Here is a 16270-nt window from a genome sequence, read left to right as displayed (position 1 = left end):
AGTGAACAAGTAAAAGTGTACAAAGGAAATAAATATGTGTCGAAAAAATAAAATTGAAGTGCATACGTGCACATATGAGAAGAGAATAAATATTTAGTACTATGACATATATCCACATGGGATTTATTAATTCTTAAAGAACTTGAAAAGTCAAAAGTGAACAAGTAAAAGTGCACGGAGGAAATAATTTTGTGTAGGAGAATTAAAATTGAACTGCATACGCCTATACATGAGAAGAGAATAAATATTCAACAAGAACGTGAAAAGTCCAAAGTGAACAAGTAAAAGTGCGCGGAGGAAATAAATGTGTCAGAGAATTAAAATTGAAGTGCATACGTCTATACATGAGAAGGGAATAAATATTAAGTACTATGACATATGTCCACGTGGGATAAAAAAAATAGTTGGGTAAAGTGTACGCGTCATATAGCTTATGGTACAAGCATTCATTGCGTTTACAATTTGTAAAGCTTTTGGTACAAGTTGGTGATGTTGTGTTAGTCTATAACGTGAAAAGTCAAAAGAGAACAAGTAAAAGTGCACGGAGGAAATAAATATGTGTAGGAGAATTAAAATTGAAGTGTCTGCATGTATACATGAGAAGAGAATAAATATTCAACAAGAGCGCGAAAAGTCAAAAGTGAATAAGTAAAAGTGCACAAAGGAAATAAATATGTGTCGGAGAATTAAAATTGAAGTGCATACCTGTATAAATGAGAAGAGAATAAATATTCAGTACTATGACATATATCCACGTGAGATTTATTAATTCTTAACGAACGTGAAAAGTCAAAAGTGAACAAGTAAAAGTGCACAGAGGAAATAAATTTGTGTAGGAGAAATAAAATTGAACTGCATATGTCTATACATGAGAAGAGAATAAATATTCAGCAAGAACGTGAAAAGTCAAAAGTGAACAAGTAAAAGTGCACGGAGGAAATAAATGTGTGGGAGAATTAAAATTTAAGTGCATACGTCTATACATGAGAAGGAAATAAATATTAAATACTATAACATATGTTCACGTGGGATTAAAAAATAATCGGGTAAACTGTACAAGTTATATAGCTTATGGTACACGCAATGATATATTAGTACCTGCACGGCACTTATATATATTAAAGAAAAGTATTGTGTATTTTTGTCATAACAAGTTTTATTTTCAATATCCTATTGACTGACTAACTGAAAACTTCAGCAAATAAAGTGACAAATTAAGGGTGCTAAGAAGATCGTTACACTGAGCCTCTAGAAAATGTTGGGAAAAATACGTTTGCGGTGAACGTGGATCGAACACGTGACCTTCAGATCTTCAGTCTGACGCTCTCCCAACTGAGCTATCCCCGCTGTTGTTGACAATGAATCCAAATACTTAATCTAATTGAGATATCTAAATCTCAGTTATGCTATCAAGATATTTTGTGTCTAAATATGAAAGTTAAATAATTAGTAATGCTTTTTATTTTACTAGATGGCCTATGCCCGTGCTGCGCACAGGCCCAACATTTCGGATTATAGTGTATCTATGTATATGTAGTTGTGTTTAGATAATGATAATATATATATATATACTATGTTCAAAATACGATTAATATAACATTGTAGTTTGTGCTCCGTATCTAAAACTTTATTTTATTCGTGTTTGCTACGAAAATTTATTAATACTTTTAAAAGAGAAGATTTGTTTAAAAGAAAACTATTTTCTTCTCTTTGAGATAAAATAATAGCAATATTTAAGCATCAGTTGATACTTTCAATTTTAATTCGATTAATTTAAAAGTGTAAAATACTTATTATTTTTATCAAATTTTGATTTGGATAATTCTAATTCAAATTATTAAATTAATTTTACATGTTTGAAACGAAACAAAGTAGAAATTAATTTTCTATTTAAACGAACAAATGCTATTTTTTAATTTTTGGTAAATATTCTCGGTTTAACTCATTTTACTTGCCATGTTGTCTTTTGCATGGTTTTTTAAGGAAACGCGAATTAGAATTATAATTTGACTAATTTATCTTATTCATTATTTGATATTAATCTCTTTTCACATTTATTAGAGTAAGAATAAAAATAAAAAAGTAATTAAATTGTATGTTATTTTTTAAATATATATATTTTAAGTATATTTATTTTAGTAAACATAATAAATAAATGACATGGCGGAATAGAAAATACAGCAATTAAATATTTTGAAGAAAAGTAATAATATGAGGTCCATGTTTTTCGCTGTGCAATAATTTCCTTTGCTCTCACTAATGGGTTAATATGCATGTAACAATGAATCCACTATTATTGACTTGATGGGGATACTTTGGAAATTATATGAATATTGTTTGATTTTTTTTTTTTGTTTGTTTGATTTTTTAGTATATAGGATGCACGTTTTTTTTTTTTTTTTTTATGTTGCCTTTTTTTTTTTTAACATGGGGTCCATTTTTTTTTTTCATGAGTTTGAAGAGGGTGGGTTTCACTTTTTTTTCATGAGTTTGGGGAGGGTGGGGTCCAGTTTTTTTTTTTTTTTAAGAGTGACTGTCGACGAAACATGGGTAAATCGATGCTTCTATATAGTAGAAAAATAGAAATATAATAAAGTATTTCTATCTACTTTTTAGAAGAGTTGGTAATATAAAGTATAAAACGTCATTTTTTTTGCCTTAAATAAAAAAGTGGGTGGGACCACAAATGATTTTTTTACTCTTAAATAAAAAAAATAGGACCGAACACGGACGACAATGTTGCCTCTATAAATTGACTCTTCTATATAGTAGAAATAGTAAAGTAATACATATAATTTTTTTTATCAAAATTTGATTTGGATAATTCTAATTCAAATTATTATATTAATTTTATATGTTTAAGATGAAACGAAGTAGAAATTTAATTTTCTATTTAAATGAAGAACTTCTATTTTTTAATTTTTAGTAAATATTTTTGTTTAACTCATTTTACTTGTCATGTTGTTTTTTACATGTTTTTTAAGGAAATGTCAATTATAATTATAATTTCACTAATTTACCTTATTAATTATTTGATCTCTATTTAATATTATTTTTTATTTTATGACATTAATCTCTTTTCACATTTATTAGAGTAAGGAAAAAATGAAAAATTAAATTCTATCTTATTTTAATATATAAGTATTTTAAGTATGTTGTTGTACAATAATTTGATGTGCTCCCACTAATGGGTTGATACGCATGTGGCAATGAATTCCTCATTATTGATTTAATTGTTTGATTTTCTCAGCACTTTTTTTTTTTAACATTGTTTGTTTTTTTAATATGTGATTCATTTTTTTTTTAAATATTAGTTGTTGTTTAATATATATGGGGCCCACATTTTTTTCCCAAGAGTTTGGATGTGGTGGGTTCCACTTTTTTTTTTTTTTAATACTGGTTGGTGTTTAATATTGGGCCATGAAGAACTTCTATTTTTTAATTTTTAGTAAATATTTTTTGTTTATCTCATTTTACTTGTCATGTTATTTTTTACACGGTTTTTAAGGAAACGCCAATTAGAATTATAATTTCACTAATTTAGCTTATTAATTATTTGATCTCCATTTAATATTATTTTTTCTTTTATGATATTAATCTCTTTTCACGTTTATTAGAGTAAGGAAAAAATGAAAAAGTAATTAAATTCTATCTTATTTTAATATATAAGTATTTTAAGTATATTGCTGTACAATAATTTCATTTGCTCCCACTAATGGGTTGATATGCATGTGGCAATGAGTCCATCATTATTGATTTAATTGTTTGATTTTCTAAGCATTTGCTTTTTAACATTGTTTGTTTTATTAATATGGGATTCACCTTTTTTTTTTTTTAATATTGCTTGATTCTATTAATATGGGGTCCACTTTTTTTTCCCGTGAGTTTGGATGTGGAATTTTTTTTCTTCCTTTTTTTTTATTGCTCGATGTTATTTAGTATGGGGCCCACCTTTTTTTTTTTAAGGGACAACGGACGATGAAGCATGGGTCTAAACCCATGCTTTATATAGTTTTTTTTATTGAATTCACCTTCTTTTTTTTTTAATATTGCTTGATTCTATTAATATGGGGTCCACTTTTTTTTTTCCTGTGAGTTTGGATGTGGTGAGTTTCACTTTTTTTTTTTTTATTTCTCGATGTTATTTAGTATGGGGCCCACCCTTTTTTCTTTTTGAAGGAACAACAGACGATGAAGCATGGGTCTAAACCCATGTTTTATATAGTTTTTTTTTTTTTTATATTGCTTGGTGTTGTTTAGTATGGGGCTCACCCTTTTGAACATTATTAGTTTGCACTATTTTTATGCATTATATATATATATATATATATGTTCAAAACACGATTGATATAACATTGTAATTTGTGTTCCGTATCTAAAATTTTATTATATTAGTGTTTGCTAAGAATACAAAGTCTGAACTTTTTTTTTTTTGACATTGTTTATTTTTTTAATATGAGATTAACTTTTTTTTTTTTTTTAATATATTGCTTGATTTTGTCAATATGGGATACTATGTTCAAAACACGATTAATATAACATTGTAGTTTGTGCTCCGTATTTAAAACTTTATTATATTAGTGTTTGCTACGGATACGCATGGTGTTTAATATGGGGCCCACAATTTTTTTTTAACATTGTTTATTTTTTTAATACGGGATTCACTTTTTTTTTTTAATATTGCTTGATTTTGTTAATATGGGATCCACTTTTGTTTTCCCGTGAGTTTGGATGTGATGGGTTCCACTTTTTTTTTTTAATACTGGCTGGTGTTTAACATGGGGCCCACAATTTTTTATTTTATTTATTTATTTATGGGGGGTGGGGGCAAAATTTTTATTTTTTATTTTTGTGGGCCTGTTTAATATTGGGGGGGGGGGGGGGCAATTTTTTTTTATTTATTTATGGAGGGGGGCCCAAATTATTTTTTTTTATTTATGAAGGGGCCCATGACGGACGACGAAGAGTGAGTAAAACTCACTCTTCTAAATAGTAGAAATAAAAAATAGAAAATATGAACTAAACTATTGGAGCACCATTTAACAAAGGAAATATAACAATAACTATTACACCCAATTCCAAATAAGTTGAGATTGATTATATGAATTCTCACTAACCACGTTTCTCTAATTAAATTTATCTCAAACTAATGTTATACAACACAAAATGAAAATTAAAGTACTAGAAATTCTCTATATGTTCCACTTGCCTAAAAATTTTTAAGAGGGCTAAAAGACTCGTAGAAATTATATATAGGGCCTAAAGTAAATACATTAACTTGACATGACTAAAATATGTTTTCAACTATTAATTGGTATCACTCGTCTATATGTTTTCCTTCCAATTATCCTATCTTTTGCTAAAGTGAATATGATCTTAATGAGTTTGTAGATATTTCGAGACAACTCTATTTTTATGCGATTTTAAATTTACTTTAATTTATCTTTTATAACACCTTCACTCATTATGGTTTCACATCTATGACCTATGAACAAGTGCATCGGAAGATCGTCGCAAGAACAAGACAATATCACTTAAAAAACAATTTTCGTTTTATGTTAACTGTGCGCTACTTACGTCTTCCAATGAATATGATCTTAAAAACGTTCTCTTATGTATATTTTTTAAAAATATAAGAAGCACAAATTTTCAATGCCAATCTAATATACTAATGTTTTGTTAATGGAGCAACAAAATTTGAATATGTCAAGGCCAGAAGCTACCTGCTTCCCTTTTCATGAGGTCATGAATGACTTGTGTATATATCTAATTCCCATTAGAAAACCTCCGAAAATTTTAATACTAGTAGCTATTAATCCATATAATCTAATTAATTTGGTTGACTTGCACCATATTGGGTCAAGATTTTGACGGATTAAAACAGATTATTTAAATCAATAAAGGGTCATTTACACTTTTACCCCTATCTTGTGCTGGCCTTTAATTTTTGTCCCTTGAGACAAATAATTTTTTCGTGAGACATAGGTTATATTTGGGGAAAGTTACAGGTATATACGACTCAAATAAATAGTTTTCAGTATGCTAGCTTAGCTCATAAAATATTTGCATTCCACATAGCCCAAATCTGCAGCAAACATTAACTATCTTAAAACCCAGCGATTTGCACAGTTTAGAAAAATTCCTGCAGGATCTCTTCCAGATTCGCAGGCAACAAAAATGGATCCTTCCCAAACAAATACGTCAGCATGATTGAGCCAAACCTCTCCGCAATTTCCTTGCAAAAGCAAAAGAGAAAAAAATACACTAAAGAAAAAGCTAGGATTCTTCATCTCTTATATTTTCACGTCATAACATTTCACAAGTTGTGTTGAGGCCGTTAAAGAACTTAGGAGTGGGCGTTCGGTTCTTCGGTTCGATTTTATCAAACTTCGGTTTGACTATTTCATTTTCGATTTTTTGAAGGTGGACACCGAACACCGAACCAAACTAGTTCGGTTCGGTTCTTTTGGTTTCGGTTTTTTGAAGTTTGGTTCGGTTCGATTTCGGTTTTTCCAATTCGATTTTTTCGATATGATATTAGAAGCGATTCCATTTACACTAATTCATATTCTCAAAAGCAACAAAACATAAAACTAACAAATTAAAATCAAAATCAAACAAACAGGATACACAAGAACAAAAAACCATAACCATAATATAGGATTACTAGGTGTTATATACATACAGTAAGAATAATTAAGAAAACACATAAAGGACATACATTAATCCTAAAGACACATCCTAGTCACCTTTCTTTGTTAAGGATATTTGATTTTCTCAATTGAAGTGGAAAATTAGGGATACAAATGCAAAAGAGAGCTTATTACAATTGAGGTTTTTTGGGGCTTAAACTTAATGGATCTGGACTATTTTAATTTTTTTTGGGTAATGTATAAATTTTGGTTTAAATTTCGGTTCTTTGGTTCGGTTTCATCAAAGTTCGGTTCGGCTATTTCAGTTTCGATTTTTTGAAGGTGAACACCAAATACCGAACCAAACTAGTTCGGTTTCGGTTTCGGTTTCTTGAAGTTCGGTTCGGTTCTGTTACACCTTGGAAAATTCCCCATTATCGTACAGTGAATAGGCTAGCGAAGGGCACGACGTATACGACATTTTGATAAGTAAGAAATAGCATTTGATGATCCTAATCGAGATACAAAGACATTTGACGCAAGAGAAGAAAGTTGTCAAGGGAAGTAGAGCATATGTTGCGTGTCGGGTAAGAATTATGAGCGACGAGTTAACGATGGCGTAATGATGTCTTGGAGAAGAGTGATAATGTCCCTTAGATTGGTGTTGAGGTGTTAAACAAGTGTCAAGAAGGTTCCATAAGGACTGGAGATCAAACGAGTCAACGAGAACGAAATCGGAACAGTTGGGCATTATACGGCCCAACATACTAGCCGTATAAATTATACTGGTCGTATTTTAGGTCGTATATTTAGCCAAGAGGGGCATCATTCACTGGACCAAACATACGGCCCGTATAAAATGTACGGACCATATGTTGGTCCGTATATCTTGGTCGGGACTGATTTCAAGAATTAATATAAGGACCCCTCTCTCATTTTATTTCATTTCATTTCCACTCTTCAAGAAACCTCTAGAACTTTCTCCATTATTCATCCATAAGAAACCAAGGGAAAACCATGATCAACTATACCAAATCCACGAAATCAAGTGTATGAAACCTAATAAAAGTTCATCTACACCAAAAAAATCTCAAAGGAAGTGAGCTAGGGTTTTGGTGCAAGAAGAGAAGTTCCACTCCAGGGTTGTTCATCCATCATCTAAGGTGAATTTTATGGTCATTCCATGTTGTTTAAGGTATTGAAAGTTAGAAACACTTGGATTGTAGAAAGATATATAAAATGGGTCATAAATGTGGGATAGTGACATTTTTAGGTGAAGTTTGGATTGAATGGTGAATATTGGTATGTTGTGGTTGTAAGTATGTTGTGAATGACATTTAGACCATGGAATAAGTATATATATGAGAAACGCGATAGTGAACTATAACCATAATTATGGAGAAATTGAAGAGGAATTGTGAAATGCGGAAAATGTAGATGAATGATGATTGTTGCTTATTATATTGTGAATGTTGTTATGAATGTTTGGGAGTTGATATAGATTATGGGAAAAGTTGTATAAATAAAGGAAATGCTGCCAATTTTATTTAGCTTTAGTAAGCACGTTTAAGTAATCGATTAGCTAATGTTCATGCGACTTCTCTTGAAGGTAGAAACGTGGGCATCGAAGGAGAACAAGCAAGCGATAGATTAGTTAAAAGGAAAAGGTATGTAAGGCTAATCCTTTCCTTCCAAGGCATGAATCTTCCTAATTTTCCATGATCATCCTATATGATGAAGACTATGAGTCCATGAATATACAAAACTACATACGCACATGATTAAGAAAGGGGATACGATACGAGCATGATAATGATGATGATGACTATAAGTATGAGTAATCCTTGTGTAATATAAAATGTCCATGAAGCTAATAATTCTAAGTATGGTTTCATCGATGCTTCTCTTTGCGTACACTCACCTTAAATTGTTAGTTCCTTCAAGGTGAGATATGATGTTGATGATTACTCCATAATATAATCGGGGGTTCACGACCTTATGTCACCCCGACATAGCCATAGTCGCCTTCAAATTCTAGTGTATGTTCTTAATGATAAATGTATAATGATGCTAAGTCATGATATGTCTATGAGATAACCAATAAGGTAAGTTTATGATATACTTATGCGAGGTATGAAAATGTTAAGTTATGAATGATTATGTGACGATATGATTCCACCGTGCCTAAATAGCCGGGCATGTCACCGCGAAGGCGGGCCGCATACGATTCCACCGTGCCTAAATGGCCGGGCATGTCACCGCTAAGACGGGCTGCTATATATACACCGTGCCTAGAAGGCCGGACATGATCACCACTAGTGGGCGGCATATGATGGTTACCCGGACGCGAGTTAACGATGAGGATTATGATGTGATGATATACGCACTGTGATGACATATGTACTACGATTATATATATATATATACGATATATGTATGAAATGTATTCACTTATGAAACTCATACAGGTGATATCTTCCTCCCATGGCTTATGATTCTTTCCTTATGTTCATTTCATTCTTGTCTTACATACTCAGTACAATGTTCGAACTGATGTCCGTTTTCTTTGAACGCTGTGTTCATGCCCACAGGTAGACAGGGAGGTGAGCTCGATCCAGACTTGTAGGAGCTGTTAGCTAACTTGAGAGCACTCCATTGTTCCGGAGGTGCCTTGATTATTCTTTTGTGTACATATGTATATTTTGGGCACGACGGGGTCTGGTCCCGTCTATATGTCTAGTTCTCTAGTAGAGGCTCGTAGACACGCATGTGTGGGTAGTATGGTCTCACGATGCTATGATTGTACATATTATTATTTTGATAGCCGAAGGGCTTATATGTATAAAATTAATTATGTTTTCAAATGAAAAATGGTTATCTTGTGATTATGAGTATATGAATGGTAAAGAAGTGTATAAAGACTATGACGAGTAAGGAAATGAGTGATGCTCGGTGGTTAGCCCGGGGTACCCGTCACGACCCCTAGTCGGGTCGTGACAGGTTCGGTCCGGTTTTTCGATTTTCGGTTTTCGGTATTTATGTCCAGCCCTAAAAGAATTTATGCCTCACTAGGCATAAATTCAATTTTAAAGGGGAATAATTAAAGACCCGCCCATTTGAAGGGCAAACCGTGCAATTTCTTCATCAATAAACGTATTATGATCACCGAAAAGTATAGAGGTGACAAATAATAGTATTGGATTAAAAAAAATTATTGGATTAAATTTGACAAGTTAAACATGTCAAATTAGTTAATGGATCATGATTTAAATACTCTAAATTTGCTTGGACTAAAATGAATTGGATGTCATAACTCAACAGTCAACCTCCCAAACATAAACTAACCTTCCTCCTTTTTAAATTGGGAAATTTACAGTAAATTACGTCAAAGAACCTCTTTGAAAAAAATTACAACGCCACACTTAAATCTAACAAGTATATTTTGTATAACTTCAGGATATACCATCCATGTTTTGTATACTTAATGATATACAATACAGAAACTATTGTATATCTTGAAGATATACAAAATACATAGTAGTCACTATAAGAAAAAATATATTTGGAAACAATTTTTTTTTTGTTGCCATAGATTGATTATTGTTGCAAAAAGTACTTTTGGCAACAAAATTAAATTCTTTGGCGACAAAAAAATCATTTGCCAACAATAAAACTAAGTTGTTGCCAAATATAAAAAAAATTGTTGCGATTTCTATACTTTCTTGTAGTGAGTATAGTAATTGTTACAATATACCAATTTTTTAAGGGGCAAAATTTATAAATGGTACTGGCAATATTTTAGGCTGCTTGGTAATCATGAAAAAGGCCCTTTCTATTTTTGTTATTAACCTTGACTGAGAAATGCAAAATCACCGACCCCACAAGGACAGAATCCAAAGTCTGTTCTTCCCAGCAAATTTTAGCCATTTTCACTCAACTTAGTAGTTGTTTTCGCCGCTTACAACTTGTTTGAATGGTTGTTACATATCTTTTATTATGTATCTTTTCAGGTAACAAGACTCGCAATCCCTACTCTTTGAATGTGCTCTGGGTAAATTCCGTTACAGTGAATATAATAACATACAACTCAAATATGAGATGTAAATGGCACGCGGCAAGCTCGATTGAGAAACGCATGCAGGTGATATCGAACCGAAAACCTCCTATTTGGGAGATACCCTGCTCAACCAACTCGGCCACCACCGAAGTGGCTTACTATTTATCTTATTGTATAGTATTATTTTAATGAATACAATATTTGTAGATTGTATATTTCATGTCGTTACATAATGTCACACATCAACTATACGAAGGATAAACATACAATATTACTACAAAGAAAAATAAGGCAGGGGGTAGAGTTATTACAGAAAAGATAGGCTAAAAAGATAAAATAGGATTATTACTACTTTTTGCTTTTGCTTATTATAGAAATAATAAGGCAACAACCCAAGCACACCAAATACATCTTTACATCAAATGAGAAAGAGGAAAATTACAGATAATGATCAAACATGCAGACTCATCATCATGATCATGTAATGGATTTTATTAGTATAATGTATCCATCTTTTTCCATTAACGTTAGTTGAGCGATCATTTGGTGAACCACTCCGTTTGGGAATAAAGAAACTGTGAAATGTGTCCATTTGCATTATTAATCAAACATTTCTAGTTACAAAGTACATTGTTTCCAAGAACAGCAAGTTGAGTAGAGAAAAATGGGGTTGTTGACAAACATAGTGGGAAGGAGTGAGCTCAAACCAGGAGATCATATTTACACTTACAGAGCTGCTTTTGCTTACTCTCACCATGGTAAACTCACAAAATTTAGGAAAGAAAAATAGTATTTTTGCCTGTTTGTCTCTCCGTGTACTTAGTTTTATGTGTTTGACTTTTATTTTATCTCTATTGGCATAGCATGCAGTGAAAGTGTTTTAGTTTACTTCATTTACCTTCTTAGAAGGTAGCTTTGATTTCCTCTTTTGAATGTTTTATTTGGTTTTGACAATCAAGATTTGTCTTTTCTCATATGAATTACTGAACCTAATTAGACGTGTTTGGGTTTGTTAAGCTTAATAGCTGCTGATATGCTTTCATTATTTATTTTTGGATTTTTTTGGGCCCTCAAATTGGGTAGTCAGAATTATAATTTTTGTCATTAAGCAATGATTAGCTTGCCTTTTATGTATGGTTTCATACGCATATCTGGCATAAAAAGCTTAAGCAGCTAAAGAGATCACATTGGGACATGATTCTTTTATATTAACTACACTTCCAAAATTGGTTGGGGTCGAGTCGGGTCGGATCAGATCGGTCCTCTTTTAATTGGTATTTATTTATTAGATTAAAAAAAAATTAAAAAAGGGTAAAAATTATCACTCATAGGAAGGTTGGTTTTCCGGCAATTGTGACTTTTGTGTTAGTGGGGTGAAAGTTTTGTGATTTTTCTGTTAGAAACATAGTTATGTGACTTTAGTTAAAAAAAGTTATAGTTATGTGATTATTTATGAAATTTACCCGAGGTTCATATGTGAATCTGGCTTAAATCAGTTGCTTGCATTTGATTTTGGATATAGTTATTGTCTCATAGATATCACCTGCATCAAAATGACAAGTTTTGTGATTGATCCCTGAGTAGCTTGCTTGTACATATGGAGGTTCATGTGCGTTCTGGCTTAAGTCTTGTCTTGCTTGGGATTTCAATAATAAGCAGTACATTAAATTTTGTAATTTTGTTGGCAACTTGCTTTATCTTAGGTCCTGTATTATAGCTGAAATCATATCTTATAATTGGATAGTAAAGGCAGATCAAAGTAACACGAATAAGCATGGGAGAGTCCATTTAAGCTATTGAGGGGTAACTTAAACTGTTCAATACTCGGACTAAGAGGAACTGAGAAATTATGAACGAAGAACGTTTTTAGAGTTATGACCATTTAGGGTCTATATGACTATATGTAGCTACTTCTGGAAATTAGAGGTGTGAAATGAGTGTCGATATCCTTATGTTTGCCAAAGTTGTGTAAACTAAAGTTAGCTTGATTCTCTTCTTTTTCTTCCATTCTAGATTAAGTATGAAATGAGAATGGATGTTACTACACAGAAATACAGTTCCTAAACATTCTATCTTGGAAATTCTGGCATTTAATCCACCATGATGTCTAAATATATGTGCTTAATCGGTGCTAGACTTTTTAATTATGTAAGTCCTAAAAGTAGTACTTACATAACATGATTAAACAAAACTGCAATTTGAAATGAAATAAGTTGGATTCAGAGGAATCTTCCTCAGGCAAATATAGTTAAAAGTTAGATATGCAGGATATGCTGATTTCTGCATTATGGCTACTAAATTGTCATTCTGTAGCTAAGAGAGCCGTTGATCTGAATATAATTTAGAAAAATGATGTAGGCACCAAAGTTTTGTTTCAGCAAGTTTAAACCAGATTAAGTTGAATTGCCATATTATTTTAAGTATTGCTGCTGTAACACGTGCTTTTCTATCTTTCTAGAAGGTACAATAAGCCTAGGAAAAGGTTTGTTACTTTTCTTGTGGGTCTTATGACTTAACATGATACTTCTTGGTAGCATATATATTAGTCTGATCAAATTGAGGACTCATGACATTCAAGTGAAACTTCCTTCAAGGGTCTTGCAAAATACAATTGAAACAATAGAGGGCCTTTGCTCTACAAAATGATGACTTAATGATAAAGCTAGCACTTTTACTACATATAGGGGGTGGATTAATTGATTGATAGGCTGGAGGTTATATGTCCTGGAGGTTTTTCATTATATTTGGTGCGGTCTACTTGTTGATGCCTTATTGCTGAAATTTGAACGACCATGGCTTCTTATCTGCACTTGTTCAACTCGACAAACCATAAGACTGCTTGAGGTTGTTTCATGGTCTCTTTTTTTCGAGTGATTGTATGATGGTCTCTCGAGGTGCATACTTTGTTATAAGTAACTTTTTTCTTCATGACTCCTCTAACATATGTTATTCTATGATGTATAATAATATGAAGCAGACACTTCATCTCTAAGTGTTGGTTCTGCACCCCATCTATAATACCTATCTTACTCTGATGCAAAATACGTGGAATATCCATAAGTTAACCTTTTACCCAGATGAGCCATTTTTTTATAAAATACATACCATGAATCTGGTGTCTGGAATTTTTTTAATCTCATATGTTTTTTCTTGTGCTTTCTCTGTTGATCTAAAAAGTTGTCGTTCCCTCTCCAACTAAGAAACAAAATTCCAAAGGGATCAACTGCAAGATGTACAAGTCCAGTTTTTTTATATTCATTTAGATCACGATGCTCGAATTAGTGTTGAATAGCAAGGTCAAATTTTCTTCTTGCAAATTAGTACTCCCTCCGTCCCAATTTATATGAGAGGTGTTTGACTGGACACAGAGTTTAAGAAGACTTTTGAAACTCATGGTACAAAATAAGCCATAGATATTTGTGTAGCTATAAATCATCTCATTAAAGGTAAAATGAGAAGTTTAAAGTTAAATTGTTACTAAATATAGAAAATTGTCATTCTTTTTGGGACTAACTAAAAAGAAAAGACTGTCACATAAATTGGGACGGAAGGAGTACAATTTTTTTTTTTAAAATGTATTGAGTCTTCTGAGAATATGGTATTCACAGGTATTTTTGTTGGTGGAAGCAAAGTGGTCCATTTTAACCGTCTCCAGGCCTTTTCTGATGCTGCTGATGATGAAATATCAGACCTTTCTTCTTCTTCATGTCCAACCTTTCCTGACTGTGGATTTAAGCTACCTAACAGTGGCGTCGTTCTTTCTTGTCTGGATTGCTTTATCCGCGATGGTTCAATCCACAACTTCGAATACGGAGTAAGCCCGTCTGTTTTCCTTGCCAAAGTGCGAGGTGGTACTTGCACTAGGGCAGTGTCGGATCCTCCAGATACGGTCATACACCGAGCAATGTATCTTCTTCAAAATGGATTCGGGAACTATAATGTGTTCCGGCAAAACTGTGAGGACTTTGCCTTGTACTGCAAAACAGGTAAGGGTGTCAAATGGCGGGTTAGGCTTAATATAATTTAGGTGGGTCAAAATGAGTTGAGTTAATAATTGACCTGCCCAAAAGTTACTTGTGCTGAAATAGGCTAAAAAGCGGCCGGTCATAACCCAACCCGCCAATTCTTACTAAGTTTTAATTTCTTTATTTGTTCTTTTATAATTCTCCAAGTACCAAATGAAATTATGGGTTTTTCTTTATTATGGCTTATATATAACATATCAAATAAAAAAATGACTTTTTGAAAAGATTTTGACAAGGTTTCCCATTGGTCAATTTGGGCTACACATCATCCCAATGTTTAGATGGGTTGAAATGGGCTGAACTAATTATTGGGCGGGTCAATGACCAGCTCAAACTTGATTGGATTGGGCAGGTCATGTTTTCATTGGCTAATTTTGCCACTCCTAACAGGTCTTGTGACAGTTGATGGACCCGGCGTTGGAAGCAGCGGACAAGCTTCTTCTGTTATTGGTGCTCCTTTAGCTGCTCTTCTTTCCTCCCCTTTAAAGTTGCTAATTCCTAGTACTGTTGGTGTGGCTACAGTAACAGCCGGGATGCATTATGTGAATAGATATGCAACTGACATTGGCGTTCGAAGTGATGTTATCAAAGTAGCAGTTGAAAACCTGGCAGAGAAGCTTGGTTATGGAAGCAGCAATGAGAGAACGATCCTAGAATATGAGGCTTCTAATCCGGAAACTGCTAGGTGACATCAGTCTCATTGTGTTACATACGATCTTGATGTTGTACCGATTTATGATGAAGTTGTGTATTTGTTTGACGTATCATACATATTGTCCAGAAACTGCTCTTTGGTTATCCGTGTGTAAAAGGTAATGATCCTACTCTAAGTTGACAGTGAGTGAGTTTTATTTGTTTTGTATCCATCTTAAAAACTAGGCCTTTATACCTAGTTTGGGGGTGTTGTTCATCTAATTGCCGAGTCTATGTTCTGGCATACAAGATTGTTGTGCAGAAAATCTGTAACTTCTTCTTATTATCCGCTGTCAAATGATAATATGCTCAATGGAACCTCTACTATATTTGCAAGAACATCCTGATGCATCAACGTTCTTGCATTGAAACCAATAAGTTTTCCTTATTCGAAGATTGGTTAATAACCTAATTGTTTTTTTTTTTTCATGAACATCTTCTTAATATCATGTGAGGCCATTGCAACTGTTTTACTTGCTGAACAGACAATAAGAATGATTCACATTATTGACATTTGTTTCAATCTGGAGGTAGAAGATAATGTTGCAACTGCAACTAGATGGAAGGAAGAGACTGAAAGCAGGAAAGAAAATATGAGACAGAAGAGAAATGAGATGTTACACTGAGCACAGAGCAGAATTCAGACACGAGGACAAGCTAATTGGATACCACTGCGTGTCGACTGTTAGAAAAATAGCGCAATAGTGATACTGAACTGGATTAAAAACAAACAGTAAAAAAAACTTATCAAATCACTGTGTGCCACTGCCTCGAAAGCAATTTCGGCCCGACTAGAGTGCAAATCGTTGTGGCCGGTTGGGAAGATGTTTTCTTCATGTGCGTGGGTGAGGCCACTCTCTTTT

At 32.8% G+C, this 16270-nt stretch overlaps 1 protein-coding gene and 1 non-coding gene across 2 annotated transcripts; one reads left to right on the top strand and one right to left on the bottom strand.

Annotated features, from left to right (window-relative positions):
- Positions 1-1274: 1274 nt before the first annotated feature.
- On the bottom strand, positions 1275-1347 carry TRNAF-GAA (transfer RNA phenylalanine (anticodon GAA)). Its single transcript has one exon. It is a non-coding gene; the product is annotated as a tRNA-Phe (tRNA).
- A 9821-nt stretch (positions 1348-11168) lies between these two features.
- Positions 11169-15746, top strand: LOC132642375 (protein LEAD-SENSITIVE 1-like). The gene is made up of 3 exons (XM_060359604.1): positions 11169-11447; positions 14298-14675; positions 15105-15746. Exons 1-3 carry the CDS (start codon positions 11354-11356, stop codon positions 15401-15403), a joined length of 771 nt encoding a protein of 256 aa, XP_060215587.1. The 5' UTR covers positions 11169-11353; the 3' UTR covers positions 15404-15746.
- Positions 15747-16270: the final 524 nt, after the last annotated feature.

The sequence above is a fragment of the Lycium barbarum genome, chromosome 5 (genome assembly GCF_019175385.1).
Source record: "Lycium barbarum isolate Lr01 chromosome 5, ASM1917538v2, whole genome shotgun sequence".
Classification (NCBI taxonomy): Eukaryota; Viridiplantae; Streptophyta; class Magnoliopsida; order Solanales; family Solanaceae; genus Lycium; species Lycium barbarum.
This window is presented reverse-complemented; position numbering and strand designations above follow the sequence as displayed.